Source organism: Centruroides vittatus, unplaced genomic scaffold (genome assembly GCF_030686945.1).
Source record: "Centruroides vittatus isolate TY-2023 unplaced genomic scaffold, ASM3068694v2 scaffold_373, whole genome shotgun sequence".
NCBI classification, from domain to species: Eukaryota; Metazoa; Arthropoda; class Arachnida; order Scorpiones; family Buthidae; genus Centruroides; species Centruroides vittatus.
The window spans coordinates 2097036-2124737 of record NW_027122704.1 but is presented as its reverse complement, the minus strand read 5'-3'; the positions used below and the strand labels follow the sequence as shown (position 1 = coordinate 2124737).

The 27702-nt window shown below is 28.2% G+C and overlaps 1 protein-coding gene across 1 annotated transcript in view; it reads right to left on the bottom strand.

Annotated features, from left to right (window-relative positions):
• The window catches only part of LOC136988634 (uncharacterized), a 49336-nt gene extending 22342 nt beyond the window's left edge, over positions 1–26994 (bottom strand). The window contains exons 1-4 of the mRNA XM_067286544.1: positions 26713–26994; positions 13211–13512; positions 5119–5373; positions 1399–1858 (exon numbers count right to left, since the gene is read on the bottom strand). Coding sequence (XP_067142645.1) covers positions 1399–1858; positions 5119–5373; positions 13211–13390 — 895 coding nt within the window. The 5' untranslated portion in view covers positions 13391–13512; positions 26713–26994. The remainder of the gene's footprint in view (positions 1–1398; positions 1859–5118; positions 5374–13210; positions 13513–26712) is intronic.
• Between the last annotated feature and the right edge of the window lie 708 nt (positions 26995–27702).

Below are 27702 nucleotides of genomic sequence, written 5' to 3'. Positions count from 1 at the left end.
TATTTGATGGGATACACAGAAATTAGGAGATGGGCAATTTTGAATTTAATGGTTAGTAGTACTGATGGTCAATCTCATTTCTCAATTATAACATGGAATGTATCAAATATGGTTTTGTCTATTGAAGATCAAGCCTTGTTTATGGTGTAGAGAGATGTTAGAGAATGATTTTCCTATAAATTTCTTGACATATAAGTTCCAAATCAATATTCAATGCAATCATTAATCAAAAAATACTCAGTTCAAAATATTCAATGTAATAGAAGACTATCTGTACTCACTGCAGATAAATTTTTTGACATTAGTGATTCAATGATGCAGTCCTTGAAAATCAGTTTAGAAGTAGGCACAACAGCATCACTTTAGGGTTGCAATACATATGCAATGGTACAGAAAAAACTTACCCCCATAAAGTTACTGCAGTACAAGAATCAAAGCAAATAGATCATCAAAGTGCAGACATTACTGCTGTTGGTTTCGATAATTTATCAAAGACCACACTGAAGACATTCTTGACATTTTTTTTTCATGAATCAGCAGAAAATCCAGCTGAAACCCTCCTTTTTAAGTAAAAAGATTTCTTATGGATGACAATATCACCAAAAAGAATGATTTGTCCCGTGTTCTTTTATGGCACCATAAACACTTATTACTTCAGTGATATTCTGAACTTGTTCATTGATGAACTAGATGAGAACAAAATAAGCAATGCATAGTTTCAGCAAGATGGCACCATAACACAAAGTGCTTGACAATTAATGACACATTTGAAAATTTTCGATGACTGTGTAAGCTAAAAACTCATGACTTCCTAGGTTCCATAATTTAAGCCCATTCAACTTTTATCTTTGGAAAAATGCAAAATGTGTATGATGATAACTCACACTCAAGAACTCTTAAGCTACAATCACAGGTTGTGCGGTATATTAAACAGAAGCACATAGGCAATCATACTAGAAGATATGCTAGATAATTGAGGGCCAAATTAGCAAGAATCTACTGTATTGATTATATACTTATTCAGCAAATAAGAGTCATAGATTTAAATACTGCTCTGCATATACATTCTTTGGGTCATTCAAAATTTAATTATTAAATCAAATAATCAAACTGTAGTGACACATATGTTATCAATGCTGATAAACTTTCATCGACTATTAATTAATTTATCTAATAACAATTTTTAAAATGATGTTTATAATCATGAAAATTAGTAAATTTTACACTAAATTTTAATTTGCTTTCATTTTTATAACTCCCAATTTCTTTAACACTGTAGAAAATAATTAAATGAATTAACTCACATATTAAATTAAAAAGTTGTAATCACCACAGAAAAATTATCAATAATTTCTCTTTAATTATTAAATTATATAAAATAATAATAATTTTACTAACCTTTATGTGAATGCTGCATTTGTAAACCTGTAGCTGAAACAGGACTATTTCCTAAAGGTCTAAAATTATTGGCAGGCAACCAAGTTGTGGGAGGTGAACCAGCACTACCCACAATTTTTCCCTGATGATTTAACGATTCAGATGATGCTAATGAAGCTGCTGTTTCTTGATCTAAGAAATCAACATAAAATTGGCTATGAGAAATATCAGGTATGTCAGTTGTTCTGAAATTTCCAAATTTCATCAAGTGAGCAAAATGTTTCTTTATTGTTGTAATTAAATCAGAAAATTTGGAATTTCCATTCAGATCACCAGTTGACTTGTGTTCTGTAGTCCTATCTAAACTGACTCCAAAATTATCAAGGGTGAGATTCTTTGAAAGTTTAGATAATGATTTCCAGGCAGAGAAAGAAAATTGAGCCTGAAGCTCAATATATGAAAACAAGCATATACCAATAACCTATAAATACATAAAAAAATATTTTAATAATTTTTTTTATTTTGAGTTATCAATGAATATTAATAAAAATATGTTAATATTTTGAATGTTAATAAAATATAAAAATAATTTTTAATTTTACCTTCATCATAATAATTTTATAACAAACGATTCACAAAGAAAATACAGAGAATTCACTTATCTTCAGACATTAACTTAAAACTAGAGTCAAAGAATGTAAAAGCAAGCATTAAAAAATAGATTTAAACTGCTACTCTTTGAATATCCATTTCTAAATCTTGCCAACTGAACTTCTCTGGGCTAGATAACAACATAATATAACTTCTATAGTATTTTTAGAAATCTCTCCTTTTCAGAACAAGTTTGCCAAGATCAGAAATTTTAATCTATTATACAATAATTATCTTTTAATATTTTTAGCAATTGATAATTGTGATTTAGAATAATTTAATAAGCCTTTGACTAAAGGTTTATTGAGCTATCAAAAATTGGTTCATAAGTTATATTATTTACTATTCTCAAATTTACAATCCATTATAATTCAAAAATTAGTATTATGAAAGAAGAATAATCTTCAATAGTGTTTATTTTTAAAGTGTTAAAAAGTACTTATATATATTATTTAAATTTAATTATTACTATTTTGATTTTTAAAACAACCAACCATGCTATATGTTACATAAAATATATCTCTCTCTCTTATTTATAACATGATCCACTTGAAGATCACTTTTAAAGATATTTAACTTGGCTGAAATATGATAGTAATCTTTATAATCTCTTTAATTATTTTTTGTTTTTTTTTTCCCAATGAACACCAGCTTTCAAGTAAAATATCTTCTCTATTATAGCTGTAATTTATAATTAATTTTTCTTAATGGAAATAATACTCAATAAAAGATCTTTATAATGTTAAAAGGTGATAGTCAAACATTATTTGATATCCAGACTTTAATAAAAAGCATAGATAATCTGCTTATCGTAATCATAGATATTATCATCATTTGTTTAATGCTAATGTTATCAAAATTATCATGCTCCAAAACATACAATTCAAATACATTTATAAAACATGGCATATTGTAATTTACAGTTTTGGTTATAATTCATTATCTTTAGGCACATAGCTGTTTTTGAGCTGTCTTTTCACACTATTAGCTCCAACATATAACAGATAATGTGCGAGCATTTTCAGTTGTTATTATTAGTCTTGTTCACCGAGATTTATTATATTTTTTTTATTTTATATTATATTATTATATAATATATTATTATATAAATATTAATATAATAATATTATATTATTTTTATTTATATTTTATATTATTTATTATATTATATTTATTTTATTATATTATATCTATTATTAGTCTTCTTCTTAAAAATGCTTTAAATATTAAATGTTAATTATTTTAATCTTTATTTTCTTGCATTTACAGTAGTTAAATAAATAGCATTTGTTACTTCAACTGTACAATAACTGTTTTAAAGATAAAATGAAGAAAAAAAAGGGCAGAGAAAGAATATTGATAAATTTAATAATTAGTTAATAACAATTATAATCATCCAATTATGATAATATGGCATTGAAATAAAGATTTTTCACATAAAAGTAATAATTCTAAATAAAGGATGTCCCAAAAGAATGTATACACACTTTTATGGTCATTTACTCACTAAACTTTTGTTCATTTTAAGTATAACTGATTTGAAATAATGGCTGAAATGAAACTAACCTTTGAAGAAAGAAACTCATCTAAAGTGCTACTAGAAATGCCAGAATTTAAGTAAACTGCAAGGACAGTTTAAGAAAAAGTTTTAGTTAGCCACCAGTATGACTCACCATTGCTCAAATTAGAGATACATTTGAAGCAGATAGAAACGTTCAATATGCCCAGAAATGTTCCAGATGAATAAAAATGTCCATGACCTCCACAAAAGAAAATAAGCTGCTGGAAACTTACCATGGCCTCAAAGAAAATCTATTAAACAAGTGGTTTGTGAGAGAGAAATTTCAAAACTGAATGTTCATTGCATTTTGAAGTGAAACATTTTATTTCAACATTAGTCCATATCCTCAATGACGATGATCATCATGGAAAGTTGAATTTTGCGTGTACCTAGAAAAATATGCAGAGAGCACAATTTTCAAACAAGATGTTTGGAGTAATGAGATAACATTTAAGTCAAATGACTCAATCATCGAAATTGCAACTTTGCAATTGAAATGATTAGTTAAGCAATTGAGAAAAAACATTACCAGGAATTAGTGTGTTTGAATTGTCAGCAGTGATTTCACTGGACCATTCTAAAAGAATGTACAGTGCAAATATCTCTCTCTCATCAGAAATGAAAAAAGAATGTGCAAATATCAGATTTTATGTTCTGCTTTAAAACTCATCATCACAGACATTAAACATATATCAGAAAGCTTACAGCGACACAGCAATGAAGAAATCACAGTTTATGAAAAGCATAAATGTTTCTGTAATGATTGTTTTCGTGTTTATGTATGTGTGATGAACACTATAGTGGCTATTATAGCAGCATAACAATGTGCCCATATATCAATCTTTAATAAGGATTAATATGCAGTTTTTATATTATCAGATCAGAACCATTAGTTTATATCTAGCACTAACTAGCAAAGCCCATTATAACATCACTAGAGAATTCTGTATATTCTTACAAAAGAGCTAAAAGAGGGGTCTGCTTTCTAAAGTTTGAAGAATGCTGGCTAGTATTACTATACAATAAAGCTATTTTAAAAAACATTTAATTTAAATAATGGTAATATTAATGATTTCTGCATAATAAAGAAATTCTAGGAACTTTTAAATCTAGTAAAATATACATATGGCCGATTTCATTTTTTATAAATCAAATATGCCAACTTAATTATTTAAACATTTTTATAATTAAACTATATCTCAATGTTTGAAGTTAAGAAATATATTTCACAGTTTTTACCAATATTACAAAAATTTATTTACATATATCTAATGACAATTAAACAATTTAATTTATATTCAGTCAAATGTATATAGTCTCTATCTGAAAATATTTATCTTGTACAGTACTTAAACTTGTTTAAATTCATACTTTTTTAGCAGTAATAAATAATATAGCAGTAATAATATAGCTGTGAAATAGCTCGAATGTTATTTAAATATTCTATTTATATTTAAATAATTGCACAAGATTTCAATGGCTCATCACAATAAGATTAAAGTTATTTACTATCATAAAATGTAACTCACTTTAATGCTCTCTGCTAATGCTGTAGTTTCAGTAGTTAAATGATCACCTTCACCTTCTAAATTATTTAAAACATCTTGTAACATTATTAAAGTTTTTGTTTTTACATCTGCACTTGCTCCAGCTGTAGCTTTGCTCACATCTTCCCAAGCACCTAAAAACTGAGTAGCAACGTCTCGATATGATGGCACATCACGTACAGTCTGAAGCAAATTCCGAGCTAACATGGTACCAGCATCACACAAAGAATTAAGAGCCTAAAATATAGTTTATAAAAAAAAAATTTATTAGAGAATATTAAATTTTAAGTAACAAACAACATTATCATTTAATATAATTCATAATTATATTAATAAATATTTCTAAGTTTCATTAATCTCTTAAGTTAAGATATTAAAATGTTTAATTAAATAATTTTTTTATAAAAAATTTAAATTAGAAAATAATAGGTTAATTCAAGTTAACAACAAATTTTATATGACAATTATTATTGTTTTTTATTCTCAGACAAAATTGAAAAAGATGACAATAGTACATGTATAATGTGCATTGAACCATGTGAACTAAACATTAATGGACATGCAGTTATTATTTAACCTGATATAAAATATACTATTCTTCGATACCAAACTAAAGATGTAAGTACTTTGAAATTAGTACAATTCTTGATTTACTATTTACACTAATTACAGTTACTGACTTAATGATGTTTAAGTCTAGAAATGTTTAGAAGGCACTATTATTTTATCGTAATAATTGGGTTTCATGGAAACAGAATCTTAATTTAGTATTATTCTTCCATATTTAATCCTGGTTAAGCAATTCATTTGGACAAAGCTATGGAGGCCAAAACATATTTGAATGTTTTGAATAATACTGAGTTAGCTATACTGTAGCAGTACTTTGATAGTTCACATCTTTATCAACAAACAACAATCCATTATATACTACTAGTAGCCCGGGACGCCCCCTAGTGGGCGTTTTAGCAGTATTACAAATTTCTATGAGGCATGTTTAATGCACTTAATATACGAAAGTTGTGCGTGCTTAATTTTTAAAAGTTTGATGCACTTAATCTATCTTCTATATATATAACCCATTCAACAGGTGTCCGTCCTTCCTTCCGTCCGTCTGTCCGTGCCATGAAAGGCTTCTATTATTATATTAAAATATTAGCTTAACTATTTCACTTATCGTTTTATCATAGCGGTTCAAATCTATCCGGTTTTTCATTATTCGCCCCCTAGTGAACATTACAGGCATTCTGTGACAGTAATAAATTCCTATTACAAATATACTGAATTATTTATATTGTTATATTGACCAAATAATAATGTATTGGCCAAATGAAGAATAATAATTTATATTGTTAATTTAAATAATAATTAAAATTGTTAATTTAATTTGAATGTTTGAAATATGACACACGATAGGGGTGCCTCTAGTGTCGGTTATCAAACTGTTACGGGACGGACGGACGCCTGTTGAATGGGTTATATATATAGATTTGTGTTGAAACAGACAGAATCCAGACTTTTATTCCTGAAATCAAAGTTTTATAGAGTTAAAATTTATGAGATCAAAATCTGGATGAACTAGATCATCAAATATCAATTGCTAGAGAAAGAACACTATTCAAAAGACAAAAGATTAACTGGTTACTGCTTTAAAAGGCAACTGCAGAAATTTCTGAAGAATTTAACAAAACAAATAAAATATGTTTTAGAAAAACAAAGATTAAGAATTGTATAAATATATATATAGTATATTTATACAGTTCTTAATCTTGAAAACCAAACAATAGTTAATATGGCTCTATCACCTGATTATTAAGAACTGTAACAGAACAGAAACTTCAGCATTCATTACTAATTTTCCAGTGAATAAAGATATTCATTAGTTTAACTACTATGACATGACATGATTATAAGTATGAACTTTTCAGTATTTATTTCCTTCATTAAAATCAATAAATGGTTTCTGATATACTTTTATTAATTGAATCACGATGTATATGTCATTAGTCATTACATAAGTTGGACTAATAGTAGCAGTGAGTTTTGGTACTAATTTTTTTTAATGAAAATATCTTCCACGTATCCTGAAAAGCCACTATACTAAAATTGGTGTACTTGGACTGCTAAATATATCTCTAAATAGTGTTGTATAGGGTGTACTTTAATTACAAATCACCCAGTATATGAAGAGCTTATTTCCAAAATGATATATCTCCAGAAAATACAAATTTTCAAATTGCCATTTGAAAATGAAGGAGACCAGCATTCAGGAAACCCCAAGTTACAGACATGCCAGTTAAACTGCCACTAAAATATAAAATTAATCAGATCTAACAAAACTAGTTGTTAATTAAATGTTAAAAAAAAAAAAACATTCTTCTGAGTACAATAAAATAATAACATTGTAATCTGACTGACTTAAAAGCAGAAAGTGTTTTCGTTTACAAGACAATAAAACAATTAACCACTTTCTAACTAATATCAATAGTAGTAGTGGTTAGTCAGTGTGGGCTACACTGATCATCTACCCCAACCTTAAAAATAACACTCTCTCAAGTTTCACACAAAGCTGATGTTAATAAGTATAAGCTGAGATAATTTACAGCCAGTTTCTTAAATTTAGTATGTTTATTTTTGCATTTTTGAATCAAATAACAATAAAATACACATAAAAAAAAAAAGCACTTTCAGAATTCCACAGTTGAAGAAATTAAACATATAATCGTAGTTTTTGATGTAATACTGACAGTTTCACAGTTTTAGAATAAAAACTGGTTCGTTTTTTTAATGCATTCTCTGGAGAGGGATGTATAGCCTCACTTAAACTGGTATGCCGGCATTCCTGTGGGATAAACCAGCATGTTGGTTTTTACCATACGGAAATAGCTGATTTCCTGGTCTCCCCTGGATAGACCAGCATGCTTGTCATTCAACAAAAATACAGCATCATTTATATATCAAAAGAATTGAAAAATATTTATGCACTGTCTCAAAGAGATCAAATAAAGAAAACCATCCCTATATCATGTACTTATAAACAAGTCATTCTTGATTTACAGACAAAATATTTTCAATCTATACTAGATTCAAATAAAAAAACCTTTATGGTTTTTTTATTTGAATCTAGTATCTAAACCTTTTTAAAACATGAAATTCTGAAAAGTTATATTACAAAAAGAAATGTTCATCCACTCTGATATATGCTCTTAAATCTTACTCCATTGACTAGTGCATATTCCAAGGGGTCAGCAAATGTAATGCTAAAGTCCCAAAGTAAAACAATACAATGTCTTACAAATTAGTACAACACTTTTATTTTGCTAAAAGACACATACTAATTTTCTAAAATTTAACAAAAGGTATTATATTTGAGTAGAATAACCTAATCTAACTGAACCATTTTAAAATCCATAGAAATAAATCAATAGCTTTCATTTTATGAATTATTAATGCTATTATTTATATAAATAAATTTTTCTGCAGAAAAAGTATGGTACATAATTTTGAATAACACATATTACCTACTTTTATCATTTAATCATAAGCAAACTTAATGTGACATAATATTCATAATTTTCATTGCACTTGGTATAGTGATTTAGTAAATACAGTAGAGCATTGATTATGCAAAACAATTTGGGACTGGGGTTGTTCGAATAACTGATCATTTACAAAAAGTATATTAAAAACACAAAACTGTACCATATATATTTTATATCACGTCTTACAAATACATGCCTTACATAAAGTAGTACATTAAAGTAGGCCTAAAGTTTAGGTCAGCAGGAGGTGGAGAGTGCTGCAGCACTACACCACTAGTGAAAATTTGAATTTGCCAACTGGGACGTTTCGGTTGATTGGTATTTGGATAATTGATGCTCTACTGTAATTGTTATGAGTAGTAAACAGCTATAAATTGGTCTTGCAAGATAGTCATATAAATTACTTTATTGTGTTTTACAAGTTTAATATTACATACCATGAATGTAAGAATTTTATAAAGCACTTGAAGTTACATCTTTGGGTGATCTGCTGAACAAATTTCTAGTGAATCTAATATAGTATGTGGAATTGCAAAATATTCACACAGTGGAAAAATGTATAATAAAAATAACAATAAGAATAAAAATGAATAGAAGTTTGTTTTAAAATGTCAGTTAATTAATTATGAATGTAGTATTTAAACATTATTTTCCATTGCTTGAATTTTTGTTTTTCTGTGCTGTGGGTCCAGAACCTATTGTATGCCATTAAAAATCACTCTGCATGACATCATCTGCCAATCACTGATAATATACTTTCAATTTAAAATATTACTAAAAAATTTAAATATAATTAAAATATAATTTATTTAATGTTGATACTATCATCATCTCACATCTTTTAACACAAATTGGCAAACTGATAACAAATATATAGGAGTAAGTTTTAAAAGTAAGATAAAGATTTTAAATAATAAAAACACCAATTTTGGAACATTTCTGTGGTGAATGTATCATATCTACAGCTGGATTCATTTATTATAACAGCTTGAAGTCAAAAGAAAACTACTAAAAATACTATTGTAAAGAAGCTAATAAATAAAAAATATTTTAAAAAGTAACATGCATCAGTAAGTCAGCAAGGAGTTATCTTATTACTCAAGAATGTTCAACTGAATTATGTAATGTATGGATGTTGCACAATAGAATTCAAAATTTAAATAAATTAAATATGACTGTAATATCCTCCCTTATGTTAGATCTGTTACTTGAATAATTATCAAATTCTTTAACATTTATACAACATACAGAAAAAAAGACTTCAAAGATTTAAAAAATAAATCTGAAGATTTTTATTGTTCTAGGAAATGAGATTTTTATGAAAATAGATTAATTAATTTTGTAATAAAAATAGTTCTACAGTCTATTTATCATAAGTTGGCACCTACTGTAAACAAACTAAGATATACCCCCTCTTTGTTTATTAATTTAAACCTGTGTTTATCAATTAAAAACTGCATTGCATCTCATTTGACTGCAGAAAATAGTTCCTTGTTACTTATAAAATCATTAATGAAATACTGGTCACTTAGCAATGATTATAAACATAGTTATTTCATATATGTTAAATTGTTATTTTTAATGAATATTAGCACATTCTGAATCATTAAAAATAAACTTTTTCCAGTCATGCGCATTATAGTGTTTTGGTTTTGTTTTCCATTCATCACATATTAAGGCAAACATGGTTGTTTGCCTTAATACCTGCATTTGATAATATTTTATTTGTAATTAAACGAAATAATTAGATTTATTAATACAGTTCTAATATTTTGTTTATTTTAATATTTAAAGTCACATCTCGTCCTATATGCGAGATCATCATATACACGTAGGGCCAAATCTAGGTTTTTTGGGGCCTAGGGCTTATTGAAGTCCAATGGAGCACCATCTTTTGTTAATGCAAATAATACTATGAATTATCATTATTATTATTATATTATTAATATTAACTATTTTTCACTATACAACAAGTGTTCATTGTTAATGAAAAAGTATTAAAAATTTATGATGATAATTCAATTTTTGTGGGTCCTTGGTACTTGGGGGCCCAGGGCTTAACCCCTATTAGTCCCTATGTAGATCTGCCCCTGTATACACGAGTAAATACAGTATGTTTATCATAAATTTGAGAAAAGGAACTTTTAGTTAATACTAAAAACTTCTAAATAGCTAAAGTAAAAAAGCACTCATCTGACTGCTTTAGCAAACATTTTACAACACTAACATTGTGAAAGTATAATATTACATTAGTAATGTAAGTAATAAGTAATATTACATAAACAAGTGAAATTTGCACTTTTATAAAATAATATAAATTGTATAATTTTTCATTTTTTTCTCTTATTTACTAATTGCAATATTCTATACATTTTTGTTTCAAAATTTATTAACTAGTTTTTAACCAAGTTAATTAAGAATTATTCCTGGCTAAAAACTGATGATAATTATTTAGTCAATGATTATAATATGAACTAAAATAATATCAAAATTATTTAAAATTAAAATGATCTATTCCATACTTATATTTAATAAAATCATGAATGATAATGTAAATGATGAAACTGAAAAATGTTACTTTTGAAATATTTTAATGTCTTGTCATCTTTTCATATTCTAAGTTATGTTTGAGAGAAATAATTTCACATTTGTAGATGATATCATCTTAATTTCTTTATATTAAATATAATTTAAAATTCATCTCTATTTTTATATTGTATGTATATTTACATATTTTTATAACTTGAATAACAAATATTTTTATATATTTCAAATAATGGCCTCTAACTGATTAAAATTATTCATATATTTATATTATTAGTATATCTCTAGAGTTTTTCATGGGTAATCTGTCTGGATATGTTGAATTCCATCCATTTACCATTCTGGCCTTTACTGGATTGGCCGAGCCATTCCAATTGTGGGTCTGATCAAACCTGTAACGGCTAGAAAATATGCCTCCTTAATTCTCAACAAAACAGAAAGGGCATTAAAAAAACTTGAGCAACTCTATATATACTGAAATAAATTTACTCCAATTAATTTATAACAGCTGACAATAACTTTAATGGCATAGAAAATGTCCAGAAGTTCACTATATCTTTAGTCAGTTTCAACTATATCATCTGGAAGTAAGCAGGGCTTTACAAGCTGCATTGTAAGAGGTACTACATCAATAAAAAGTACTGTACAAGTCATTCAAAAGATATCAACTGTAATTCTACATGTCATTCTAACAATTCTTGAAAAAATAAAATGAATTTTTCCATTGTTCTTAATTATTATACATATTTAGTCCTAAACTCCTTATTTGCTATTATAAATAGAAAACAGTCATGATGTATTGTGGTATGTTGATAATGCATGCACATATTGCAGTCATGTTTTTAGTACAAACACAAATTTCGCATTGCAATATTTTTTAAAATACTAGAATGCATTGTGATTATAAGCATTCAGGATGCAAAATTTCTTGTTGTGGCTATTTTAATAAAGCCACAAAGTGGTCTGGTCATTTTTTCCAGCTCATTGAGTATTTTCAGTCTTTGAACCTAGCATATTTATTAACAGCATAATTCCACTGCATGCCTACTAGTATTATACACAAAACTAGTAAACATCAGGCTTTTAAGAAGAGATTTAACATTACTTTAAAAATTCTAGTAATATCAATAGTTAATGTGAGAAAAAATCATATTAAAAAGTATAGAAATATTTTAGACATTAAGAATAAAATTATTTAGTTATTCATCTGAGTTTGAAACAATTATATAGAACAAAAAAAAACGTTTACTGGACAGTAAAACAAACAAACGTACTACACCTTTTTAAGTATCCAGTAGGAAGTTTTATTAGAGTAAAAACGTTTTTGGCTGCGTTAATCAGCCTTCGTCAGTTAACGAATATCAAAAACGAACAAAATTCGAAATTACAAAAAACGGCGTTCGAAATTTACAAAAAACCGCGCTTGCGCATTGACGGGTTTAAGCCCCGTTTTCCATATCAAAATGGGGCTTAAACCCGTCAATGCGCAAGTGCGGTTTTTTGTAAATTTCGAACGCCGTTTTTTGTAATTTCGAATTTTGTTCGTTTTTGATATTCGTTAACTGACGAAGGCTGATTAACGCAGCCAAAAACGTTTTTACTCTAATAAAACTTCCTACTGGATACTTAAAAAGGTGTAGTACGTTTATTATATAGAATAACCTCCAGAAAGATTTTTCAGTACATGAATTTATGTAATTTTTTTAAACTTTATTTTAATGTAGCTTAAGATTATGACCTTTTCCTTTCTGAAAACATTTACATATTAATTTTTTTATTCTTATTTCTATACAGAAAAATTTTTACTGGTTTGGTAACTGATAGTTTTGTTAATATTTTTATGAAAAAGTAACATAAATATATTAAATTTTTCACTTTTATCAAATAAAAAAATTTTAATTTGGAACATTTCATTTATTACAGTATAGCAAATAATTTTTAAAATATTAATAATAAAAATTATTATAAATAAATAATTTATTTATTCTAACCTGAATATAAGCAGAACAAAGATTTAAACTACTTCGAATATCATTCATTAAAGCAGATTTAAAAAATAAATGTTTTTCTGCAGATGGTATGTTATCCTCTGTCATTCTTCCGGATCCCGAAGAACCAAATGACGATGATTTATTAAGACTAAAGCTGAAGTGCCTACGAAGATTTGACATTTTTCTACTGTCAACAATCAGAAATAGTTTAGTGTGTGTGTACTTTATTACTGCGCAATATTGGTGACTGAGCCATGTCAATAAAATTTCTCCTTTTTATATATTTTCCGTAACAGATATATCTGGAAGAAAAAAGATAACATTAAATTAAAATCATATTGTAAAATTAATAGTATAAGCTTTAAATAATGTTTACAAATGAATAAATAGAATAAAATAGATTTTCATTAGCATGAAATCCTGTGCCTATAAGAGTTGGCATCAACTGATAGTTGATTTTAACAAGTATTACAAAATTTTTGCTTCAAAGATAGTTATATTGCATAGATATGGTAAATATTTCACTATATATATTATTGTATGACTGCAATTTGTTTTCTAATAAATTTTTTATTTAAAGAGTCATAAAAAAAATACCAAAATAATCATCAAACGAATTGAATAAAAAAGACTCTCAGGCATAAAATGAGTCATTTAAAAAAATCTGTTATGAAGAATTGGCATATTTTCTAACATATAATTTTGTCAATGTAATCAGTAAATTTACCAATGTAAGTAAATGCATACTTAGAATTTTGAATTTGAATAAACTGACAAAAACAGTCAAAGAGCAACAGTATCTTTTTAAGTAAAAAGTGTGATAAGGGTGTGATGATAACACCATTCAAAGTAAAGTCCTCATTAGTTATGTAGCCTATACTTGTTGATTTAAATTTTAACATTAAAAAAAATTCTTTAAAATAAATGTACAATTAAAGTACAAAATATTTTCACATAATATGCTGATAACATACATATTGCATATAATATACCACAAACTTTTTAAATCAAACCAGTAAAATATATTCTGAAATTTTACTTATTATAAAATGGCAAAAAGCTTAATTTTGAAGGAAAAGATGAGTTTTATAAAAAAAGAAATTGTAAATGCTAATAAGTAAAATCTTCATTAAATCCGACTCTATTTGAGATATGACACACGACCCTCCCCTCTATCTCTCCACTCCCTCAACCTTTAACCACCAAATACTAAAATTTTATTTATTTTTTATTAAAACTATAAAAAACAATATGAGCAATGAATTTTAGTAGGTAAACTGAAGAAAAGTTGGCATTAATTGTTATTGTTTAAAAAAGTTTTAATGCCAAGAAACAGTTATTTATTGAGATAATGTTTACAATGTACTGTACATACTTCCAACTAGAAAAAAAGATTGATAATAATCATTAACCACAATTCCTTTATGCAGAGTTAATGTACAATTTAAATATATAAAATTACTTATCCTGACTGACTGACTGGGTGATTAATTCATCATCACCCAGAGCAAACCGCTGAACCTAAAGAAGTGAAATTTGGTACATAGGGTACGTCATGGAAATGCACACCAAGAAGGAATTTTTCAAAATTCCCGTGGGGGGAGAGGGAGAGCATTAAGGCTTAACCTGAAGAACGGCTTCTACTGTACTATTTTAGATGCAATTTTTTTGTTCTCAACTACACTGTTATAAATATTTTTATATATTTCAATTTTTTAACCAAATGTTTGAACCATTTAAATTCAAATTTGTTATTGCATATTGGTTCGATTATAGTATGATTGTAAATGTTCCAGAAAATTGATCAAATTGAAAACAGTTCATTTGATTCTCAGCAATTCTTATCATTCTGAGCAGTAGATGTTATACAACAATTACTATGGTTGTTGAAATACTGAATATAAATGGTGTTTGCTTGCAAAATCCATGCGAGCAAAGTTGCGGGTAACAGCTAGTAAAATATAAAATTTCTGCTAGATGGTATAAAATTGGTGATATGAACAGTTTAATTTCTAAAGTTTTTGACAGTATTTAACAGTTTAATGCAATTTTTAAGATATTTGTGGAGTATGGATACCAACAGTTGATGCTAACAAGAGTCAATGTATGTTGTTTCATTTATATTAAAAATACTTTGAAAAATAAAAATCACACATTTAAAACCAATTAAAAAAATTATTTACATAAAAGTCATACAGCTTAAAATGCAATGTATTTTTTAAACTAATATCAATTTATAATAATGTTCTTTTAAAATAATCTTTAAAATGGTAATAATTATTTATCATCATTGGTCTATAATTCATTTTAAAAGCATTTTTATGTATAAGTACAAAATTATAATGAAAAAATGGCCTCTTAACTTAAAAATTGAAATTTTATTTAGATCTAAATGTTTTCAAAAATCTGGCAAATATCTCATTTTATATTATTATACAATTAAATTGCTTATTAAAGCCAACTAGAATCGTTTACTTCTAATCAACAAATCAATTAAAAATCCTGATGACCTATTAAATTCTGATTAAAAAAATTAAAAATTCTTAATTAAAATGTTATATATAATAACATAACTGATATAATAATTATTCTGTGTAGTTTATTTTATTTCATTATATTTGTATATTAGATTAATTTCCAAGATGATAATGTCTTAATTCAAAGTTTTGCTTATTGTTATCCAACTCTAAGAAACAAATGTATTTCTCATACCCTTACAAAGTAATGTATAAAATATATAATGATCAGCTGTTAGTTTAAAGTAAATAATTATACAGTTTGAAAGTAACAATTCAAATATAATGTCATCAAAATTCCTTTGAATAATTAACTTATTTCTAAAGCTATTCCTTCTACCTTAATAGTACAGTATTAGATATTTTTAAAATAACAACACTATGTAATGTATATAGAAACATTGTCATCTTAAACATTTTTAAATTAGTTAAGTTTCCCACTAGAACATTATCTTTCATTACTTCATCGCTGAAAAGATGCTCTTCACTAAATTTTAATTTAATAGTAAAATTTAATATTTGATAGGCAACTAACCCATCACAAGATAACCAACCAGAATAATAATTCTTTTTGTAGTGAAACACATCATATAAACATGAATCAGGAGATGATGAAAATGTAAATATTAGTAGTTTATTATAAACTATGAAATTTCACTATTAAATAAATTAATGAAGGGGAAAAAAAACTTATCTTTCACTGTTTTGCCAGTCTCCTAGAACATAAAGGCATAAATAACTTGATAAATTACTCCCAAGCACTTTTGGATGGTCAGGTCCATCATCAGGGGTACACAGTGTTTGTGGTACCCCTGATAATGGACCATACCATCTGAAAAAGCATGGGAAATGAAGAAAGACTTAAGATAACAAGCTTAAAATGAGAAAAGTTTATAGTTGACATTAATTTGAAATATTTTGAAAGATTTTAAAATTTATGATAACTGTTCATTGCTATAATAAGTTTCAATTATAAACATTTTTTTAAATTGAAGAATTTTCAAAATTATACAAATTTATAAAAATATTTTGACAATATGATCACCTATCATCAAAAAACTTTCATTATTAAATCTATATATTTTTGTAATTTTCTAACAGCATTTCTCATTATCATGTTAAATGTATTTTAAAAAAAGCAAAGAAAAGAAAAATTAACAAAACTAGTTAAAGAAAGAAAGATTAAATATGAATAAGTAACTGAGTTTTTGTGAAATTATTCTTCATAATGAATCAAAAGATGTAAAAATAAACTTATCCTTTTGATTAAAAAATGATAAAAAAATAATAGATAAAAAAAATAAAATAATAATAATAATAGAGAAGTTTTATACCATAACACTGAAAGAAGAAGATACACAAAGAAAATTATATTATTTAGGAAATGCAGCAAGGATAATGGAAAAGAGTTTACAGGAACATATGGAATACATTAGGAAAGAAGGGAAACAGCAACACTATGAAATACACTTACAGGGTGACAATAATTAACCCGTACAAAGTTTGTAGCAATGCTGCACCTGAACTTTTTTACTGTCACCAATTTACATACTATTGTTTAATTCTCCATGATTTCCTGCCCGTGTAGATGTACTTTCGATGTAATAAGGGTTAGTTCTTTATTTTTTTAATGGTGTCGAACAAATGTTGTGCAATTTTGGAGCTATTCTGGCAAGGAAAGCATCAATGTGAAATTGTTCATCTGCTCGGTGTTCCAAAAATGACAGTCTCAGATGCAGTTCGGCGATTCAAGGAGCTTAGCCACAATGGTGACCGTCCCGGACGTGGAAGAAAGCGCACTGTCAACACGTCTAGGAACCGCAAGATCATCACAAAGCGAGTTGACTGACATGCGAAGGTCTCCACGAGAAAAATTGCTCAAGATCAGAATCAATCGCAAATCGGTGCGGTTAATGGCGAAAAAGGAACTCGTACTCAAGCCCTACAAGTTCGAAAAGGTTCAGCTCCTCACCGATGAAAACAAGTGCGTGAGACTCCAAAGATCCCGTTAACTCAAGCGTCGGGCCGCAGGTCGACAATGGGAGTGCATTCTCTTCACAGACGAGAAGCTTTTCTCCGTACAACCATCAAAACGACAGGAACTGGTCCGCGGGGGCTCCTGGACGCTCAGCCGTCATCGAACATCACAAAATCCAATGTCAGTCATGGTTTGGGGCGGAATTTGTGCGAGCGGCAAGACACCCCTTGTTTTCGTCGATCAAGGGGCCAAAATCAATCAAGATGTGTACCCCCATGACATTCTCGAGGCTGTGGTACATCTGTGGGCTCAGTAGCATTTTGGCAGTGCGAAATGGATGTTTCAGCAGGACTCGGCACCGACACACAGGGCGAAGAAGACTCAGGAGTGTGCAAGGCTCATTTTCCCGATTTCATCTCGTCTGCGGAATGGCCACCATACTCGCCGAATCTGAACCCAATGGACTACAGTGTGTGGACCATTTTGGAGGCCAGGGCCTGTTCTAAGTGCCATGAAAGTTTGGAGTCGCTGAAGCAATCCTTGCGCTGGGAGTGAGACAAACTGTCTCCAGAAGAGTGCGGCCCATCGCTGAGAATTTCAAAACGCGTTTGGGGCTCTGCATCAAAGCAAAAGGAGGCCACTTTGAAACTGGCTGAATATCTGATTAATACGTAAAGTATTGTCACTGTTATATGCTGTTGTTTTGCTAATTTTCATTTCTTTAATAAATTTACGATACAAAAAACTTGTACGGGTTAATTATTGTCACCCTGTATAACAAAGCCTTTAGTAGTTTGTTGGAATTATAATAAAATGATTTTTGAAGAATACAAAGGAGCCTCAATAAAAATTATTAATTAACTCATGTTTCTTTATAAAGAAAAATGGCAGTTATTTAATTACTGGGAAAATAGAATCTTAACCCATAGTTGATAATATAGAAAAAATAAATTCTAACAAAAATATCCAAAAGAATACAGTGTTCTTATTTACAATGTAAGAGGTAAAAATAGTTGGTTATTAAGCTTATTAAAAACTCAACATTTAGCTAAGAAATATATTTTTTTATTTCTTAATCCTGAAACAAAAGATCATTTTTTAATAAAAACTTTAGTTCAAACCTGTAGTTTTGATTACTTAAGTCCAAATCATATCACCTGAAAATTATGTATCATCATATATATTTTTCAAAAAAATTCCACAAAATATTTCAAACACTGTTTAAAATTTTAAGTAATATTCTGCTATCTGTGCAGACACGTTACCAGTTACGCTACCCGGACCTTCGGTCCGATCTCCCCTTCTAGTTGATATAAGATTACCGTACGACCATCGACGGCTATTACAATGCCGGCTGGGGACACGTTAATTGCCCACGTCCTCCCAAAAGCACTCAACCGGCCATCGCAAACCCCGGCAAGGCGTATACATATAAATAAACAACAACTAACCCGTTATATATAAAGACCAACAACTGCCGAATTATCGGGCTAGCAAATGGCTATAGTAATATTAATAATTTAAGTTAATTTGGTACTAGAGTTAGGCGTTAGGCGCCATCAATTTAGCAAGAGATGGCGTCTAACGCCTAACTCTAGTACCAAATTAACTTAAATTATTAATATTACTATAGCCATTTGCTAGCCCGATAATTCGGCAGTTGTTGGTCTTTATATATAACGGGTTAGTTGTTGTTTATTTATATGTATACGCCTTGCCGGGGTTTGCGATGGCCGGTTGAGTGCTTTTGGGAGGACGTGGGCAATTAACGTGTCCCCAGCCGGCATTGTAATAGCCGTCGATGGTCGTACGGTAATCTTATATCAACTAGAAGGGGAGATCGGACCGAAGGTCCGGGTAGCGTAACTGGTAAGTAATATTCTTTGATATTATAAAAAATAATTTTTAATATTGTAAAAAAGAAAATAAAAATTTTAAATTTAAATAGCAACATGAAAAAATAAATTAACTGTATTATAAACAATACTTTTCTATCAAAATTATAGTCCAAGAAATCCACTACTTCAGTTAAACTTTTTCAAAACTAACTTTTTAAAACATCTTTTGTTAAAAAGTAAAAACCCAGCTTTATTTTTCTCCTTTACAAATAAGTTATATTCTATAATTATAAAGCACCTCTTAATTTGTGTATGTTTTAATAATATAATAGTGTAATGATGAGATAACAATGTATTATATTCTTACATGTTAATACGATATATTTATAAAACAAAGTATTGTAGGGTAAATAGGTTTTAAACAATTTAACATTTTTATTATTTGCATTTCCCATAAATATAAAGTCATTGTCTAAACCAGGGATGGCAAATCTTTTTGTGTCTGTGTGCCACATAGTATGCATAGTTATTTTGAAATTTTTAATGAGTTGTTCCTAAAATTGTCACAATTACCTAATGCTAAATCAATTTTGTAGTATAGTAGCTAGTAAGCATAGTTATTTTTTAAAATGTTAAATGTAAGTCTAAAACTTTGACATGCAACATATTTTCTTTTTATTTGAAGTATTTTATCAACATTATAGCCTAAAATTTGTTTAAACATATATCAAACATCACTAAAGCATTTAACGATGTTTTGCTATTATAGCAATTAGTTTTTCATTAAGAAATCACAGATATAATCTGTATAACTTAAAAATTACATTAATAATTTAAATTACAAAATATTAAAGTTATAGTCCAAGATATCCAGTGAATTTAGCTATTTTAATTATGTAAAATACAAATTCAACATTATGTACTAATATTAAACTACTATCTAAAATACAGTTGAGTCTGCTTAAAAGTTAACAGAACCCTCAGATCTAGGGGTTGTTCCTTGTATTTGAATCTTTCCACCTCTTCATTTTAATAGCTTTATACGAAGGCTGTTCGGAAAGTTCGCGACCTTGCCTATATGCAGCGCTGTGATCAATTTAATTTTTGGCGGGAATAATTCAGCCATCTTTGCTAAAGATATGATACCACTTGATTTGTCGTAAAGTTTTGCCACAAGAGCTTAGCAGATAGTCAGTGTGCACATGCTTTGTCAAAAATGGAAAAGACTGAGACTCGTGCGGTCATAAAATACTTGACGAAAAACAGGTTGATCCCATCTCAAATCAAAGCTGACATGGATGAAGTTTTGGGAGAGTCTGCTCCTTCTTACACCACTGTAAAAAAATAGATAGCCCCTTTTAAATCTGGCAGAGAGTGTGTGGAAGATGACCCTCGCAGTGGACGGCCATCAACTGCTGTCACTGAAGAAAATATCGACAATGTTCACGATTTGGTGTTAGCAGATTGCTGTTTGAAAACGTGTGAGATAGCTGAGACAACAGGCATCTCTGTTGACCGGGTGCACCACATCCTAACCGAAAATTTGGGTGTCACGAAGGTCTCAGTAAGGCGGGTGCCGCGTCTGCTGACCGCCGAGCAAAAACATGTTCGCATTTTGATGTCAAAGGAGTGTTCGGACTTCTATCAGAAAAACCTACAGGATTTCTGTATCGGTTTGTGACTACTGATGAAATGTGGATCCACTATTACACTCCTGAAACAAAAGAACAGTCGAAACAATGGAAAACATCACAGTTCACCACCACCAAAGAAGGCAAAGACAGTTCTATTAGCAGGGAAAGTGATGGCCTCGATTTTTTGGGATGCTAAAGGAATCATCTTTATTGACTACCTAGAAAGAGTAAAGACCATCAATGCTGTCTATTACTGTGAACTTTTGGAAAAACTGAAGAAAGAAATCAAAAAAAGAGGCCACACTTGAAGAAAAAGGTTCTGTTCCACCACGATAATGCACCTGCACATTCCGCCAGAATCACTAAACAAAAGATAGATGAAATTCGCTTCCAATTAGTTCCACATCTACCGTACTCACCTGATTTGGCCCCCAGTGACTTCCACCTTTTTCCAAACCTAAAAAAATTCTTGGCTGGAAAGAAATTCCACTCAAATGACAAAGTCATCTCTGAAGTGAATGAGTATTTTGCACACCTTGACAAATCGACCTATTGCGATGGCATAAAAAAGCTAGAACATCGCTGGAATAAGTGCATTGTTAACAAAAGAGACTACATTGAAAAATAAAAAAAGTTTTAACATTATTTTGTTTGTTGTTCTATTTGAGGCCGCAAACTTTCCGAACAGCCCTCATATATCAGTGGCATGCGGTGACATTTGATGATAGGGAAGCTGTGTTTCTGTAAAAATTATAAACAAACCTAATTGTTGGAAGCATTATACAATATTTTGGTGTGTAGCTTCCACCAGCTAAACCGCGTGAGGTTGGTGCTCTGTAAAGCGCATAATGCTATAATCTGGCTGCTTTACACCATTCAAATATTTTCGCTGTGGAAGCTGTCCCATATTCTACAATATGGCGCTTCCATTGGGAATATGCATATATGAATTTATATTTGAATATACAATAGCAATCTTATCGTTGTTTTTCACATTTACAGAAATTTGTAATAAAATACATAATGCAGATATAATAAAATATTGATTTTAAGTAATTCAAAATACATTAAAATATGAAAATAATCACACAATATATATTTGTATTTTAGAAAATATGAGGAAAGCAGCACTTCCACAGCTTCCATGGACAACACGCCAGTGCTATCTATCCTATAAGTGAGGTTAGGATAAATAGACACTAAAAATGATTTAACTTATTACTTTTAGTGTCTAGATGTTCTACATTTACTTATAACACACTTGGAAGTGTTAAAATTTATTATCACATAATTTTATTGAACATATTGGTTTCTGTTCTTATATCATCAATTTTCAAACAGTATATTTATCAGCCACATTAATTTCACTTTTTCCCAAAAATGTAGTAGGGTCTATCTGAGAAGATGCAATCACCCTTGCTCCAAACTTTCTATATGCTCTCTAATGGGAAATACAATATAAATAACTTTAACAAATAACTTTATTCATTCAGTATTGTACTTATATTTATCATATTTTATTACAATAATTTACAAATATGGAAGTTAACTACATGCACTACCATAACTACTAAAGCAATAACCTAAACAAATTTTCTTAACAAAGTCTAATTTCTTTCAGATTATTCACAACTTTCCTTTCAATCATCTCACTCTTGTAAAATACATTACAGTTGGTAAAATTTTCTTCTAAATATTTTCTCACCATACTTAAATGAAATGGTACATTTTTTTTATGAGAAACAGATTTTGTTGATTCATGAACAATTTCCATTTTGATTTTTTCTTGTTCAACCTCTCCATCTTCCTCCACCATATTACATCTGCATCTCCATTTACTTCATCAACCATACTCCATATTTCAACAAATACTGTAGCAGGGCTGTGGAGTTGAAGTCGTAGAGTTTTAGTGTTTTAGTTGTTGTCAGAGTCATCAAAAATCCAACAACTCCAACTCCTTTTTACTTTCTCAACTTGTTATGTATATAAAGTGAAAAAGTATTAAAATTGTGTCAAATGTGACTCTGAGTTTTTTGCAAATCTACATATTTAGAAATCTCCTGAACCCAAAAAATGTCAGAGAGTGAAAATTTGTGCACGTTTGTGTTGGCATCTAATTTGTTTAATTTTTTTATTCTCTGTTCTAAGATATTAAACAATATCTCAGAATGGAAATAGTTTAATAAACAAAATTTGGCACAGTAGCTTCTGTATAAAGGGGCATTAATGCTATTAAATTTTGATTCTTAATTAAAAGTTGACAGGATAGAGACATAGAAGGGGTAATGTGTAATCTCTCCAATGTGGTCAGACTTAATATTTTACTTGTTATTAGCATTCACAATTTTTTATAAAACTTGTCTCTACCCTCAAAATTAAGCTTTTTGTCATTTTATAATAGTACAGTAAAACCCAGTTAAGATGTTCTCACCTGAGATGTTAGAATGTTAGATGTCAGAATGACAGATCAGTTCAGTTCAACCACTCTGAAGCTTAATAACTCCTGTGTTAAACCATCCAACTCAGTTTCAAAAACCACACAAGTTATTAGGCTTCAAACAGGGTGAACAAAATTGTGTCCCCCACACACATACAGGAAAAAAAAAAAAAACAAAATCTTTTGCATATCTCGACATTTCAAAGTGTCCTGAGTCCAAAACTGTAAACATTTGAGGGGGGGTCAGTTTTTGACTGATTGCTATACTTTTCCTTTATTATATATAACAGCTGGGAAAGTAAAAATTATTGAATACATATTTATATATTGACCATGTCATTACTTAGAGGAGTCTTCTAGCTTTGGAATAAAAAAGTTTCTATCTTTATTACAACTCTATTTATTGAAGCTTTTATTCTGAGGTCACATGATGACATCAGAATTCCTGGGCCTATTTTGGTAACAAGTCTGCCCCTGGTCAGAGTCGGATGTTAAGGCAAAGTCAGAGTTGATAGATTTTTACACGACTCCACAGCAGCCCTGTTGCCATGCACCCTGGGTGATGACATGCCTTAAATTAAACACAGACCCTTATAAATCTTCCTTAGAAGAGTGCTCACTTATAAAAACTTACTCTGGAAAGCCACTGACACTGTATTCATTTAAATGGATTGCTCTACTATCTGGTGCTCTGTTAAAAAGAGTCCAATTTGTGTAAAACATACAGAAGAAAATTGGGAATATGGAAAAGTGTTCTCTTAAACTGCTTCCTTATCTGATGCTCTTTTAAGTGAACTTGACTGTATACAATTTAATTTAGGTCTACAGTTATTTTCATATTTTCCAATAATTGTAGATAATTTAATCATATTGATAACTCATTTAGCTTTATTCATTTGAAATTCAATAAATTATTATTATTTCATAATAAATATCAATTCTAAACAAATATTTGAATTTATGATGAAAATGAATTAAAAGAAAACTATTACTCAATGTAATTATTATTTTTTTAATGTTTGCAATATCTGTATAATAAAAATAAAAACAAAATATCTATTATATTTATTAATGCTATTCTAGCAATTCTTGTAATTCTTGCTATTTTTAACTGATAAGAATGTAGACTATTATTATTTTTCTCTTACTCTCACAAAACATTCTATATATCATGTTAATTAATAATAGAATATATTTCATTACTTATACTTTTTTTAAATGATTACATTTTCCTTTCTTCTTTTAAAAAATAATATACAATAAGCAGCAGTTTTGTGTAAATTAATGTATTTTGTATGAAACAAACTCTATATACATGTTCCTTTAACTGTAATAGTTAATATACTGTATTTTAAAATATTGTATTGCAATGTTCATCCTATTCGATGTTAAATTTTTGTATGAATTGCAATATAAATCGTGTTTTCTTAGTAATAATATATAAAAAGAAAAATATTAATATATTAAAATATATTCTATATGTAACTAAATTTTACACTGATTAATAAAAACAACTAGAAATAATCTGTATCATTAATCATTTACAGTAGTTGAAACTTTAACTATTACTCATTCCATCACATACTGCTGATTCATAAACCTCTATCTAATTTATCATAACTTTTCTTTCGAAACTGTTATTTTTGTTAAATATAATTAAAGTCAAAAATCAATTGTTTCAAAATAATAAAGATGTATAAAAAGATACCATTTTGAAACAAACTGATATTGTTAAATATTTACAATATAAATCATTACATAAAGTATATTAAATGCATTGTTATATTTATTGTATATAAAATTATTATTAAAATCACTAAAATATTAATAAAGCAAAAACAAAAAACTGAATTTGAAATAATTCAGTATATTTTGTGAAGAATGTCAGATGAAATACAGATATATTTCTAAGTTTTTTTTAAAATTATTTAAATAATTAATTTAAATACTTTAAATAAAAAATATTGCTAATAAAATTATATAAAACTGTTTTTAAAGTTTTCAAATTATAGTATTTTATATGACTTTGTAATTTATAAAGTAAAATAATTACAATCCAAAAATTAAGAAGAAAAAAAAATGAATTTCATTAAAACATCTTAATTTAAAACAGGATACTTAAAATGATTCTCATTCAATTTTATGTTAAATATTTGAATATCAATGTAAAAATTTGAAGTACTGGGAAGTATGCTTCATTCAACAAATAACATTTTTATGTTACATTATAAAAGCTATTTATAATAGAAATAGGAATTAGAGTTGATTGCCTGTAACAAAGATTTAATAATTCCCTACATATATATTTAATAGTTTATTAGCAAACATTAATTGTAGTGACCTAGTTCTATAATAATCGGCTTTTTTGCCCTTTTCTAATTTATTCACCGAATTATTTTAAACTTTAAAACATTTATAAATCTAAAATGTCGTAGCTTTATTATTTTAACTATGTCATCTGTATTTATTACTTTAAATTACTATTTTTAACTATTACAATTAAATCTGTACTGATTTACAGTTTATACTTTAATAAAACTCATTTGATTTTAAATGGAATGTCAGTAGTATTAAATTAAACAATACTAAATATAACAAATTTTAATATACAAATATTTATCTTCCTATCAGATGTTTGTTAATTTTAAATACTGTGCAAGTATATGAATGATTTTAATAACTTGTGTCGACTTAAAATAGCAAGAAATTTGTTAAATATAGAAGATACTCGACTAAAATATTTATACATTTTCCTTTTAAGCAGGAATGCATCTAAAAACATTTATTAAGTAATCCAGACACATAGTGTAGACAGAAAAAAAAACTTATTTCATACACATGACTACTTAAATTCACTTGTAACTTAAATAATTTCCGTTCAGACAGTTAACAAACAACGACCTTGCATTGTTTATAACAAATGCCTTATTTTGACCTTTAAAGTAATACTAAATTATACTGATTAATGGACATAAACATAATATACATCTCATACACACAACACAACGGACAGATGAAAAATAGAAGTGATTGTATATTAAAAAATGCCGTAATAACAATCCATTTGAAGCTTTCTATCAACATAAATTAAGAACTTACCAAAAATGGACGTACACATCGCCAGACCAGGCGCCATGTTGTGTTCTGTAAAGCAAGAACTTCGTTAATTTATCTAATCGTGTTGAAGTTAATAAGAATTAAAAAAAAATATTAGATTTTTATCTTGAATTATTATTATATAGTTTAGTTTAAGAAATATTAAACATTTATAAAACTTTCATGTTATAGAAATTTATTAATTTTTAGTATTTCTTATGGATGTTTGTGAAAAAATATCTCAATTTTACAACTGTGTAATAATTAATTAGTTATAATGTTATTCAAATATGTGAAATTAGAAAAAGAATGTGAAAATAACATATGGCGCCATATTGAGTCTTTGATAACATCTCGCCTCCGCTGACATGATTCGGTTTCGAATTTCATTTATATCAGGCTTTTTTTTTTTTTTTTAGTTGTTCTTCTTTTACTGCCTACGAAATGGAAATCAGATATACGGAGAAAATATTTCCGATTATGTTAAACGAACTAATAAATGTTTGCAAATAAAAATTTACTGTACAGTACTTTCAATTGAAAAAATTTACAATTAAAAAATAATTTTTATTCTCTTATTAATAAATGCAACTAAAATATATTTCTCTTCCGACGGGTTTCAATATAATGAATTTGAAAAAAATTGAATCTGATATTTCCTACAGTTCGGCAATCGGGAATTTTTCATGAATGATCGGGCCTCATCCTTACTCAAGTTCGGATTTAACTCTTCGCCGCTGTAGGTCCGGGCTAGAATTTTGTCTTTTATGATGTGAACGCGCTTGATACATTTTGTTTTAATTAAAAATTATATCACGCATATTGGTGTACGTTTGTATTATAAGGTGGTCGAAGCTATCAAATGTATGTAATTGAATTGATTATTGGGAGAAGAGAATGGGTTCAAGAAGCAAGATTTTTAAGCAAGAAATAATCGAAAAAAGTGTGTTGGCTCCTAGAATGACTTTCAATTATAATGAAAATACAGGTATA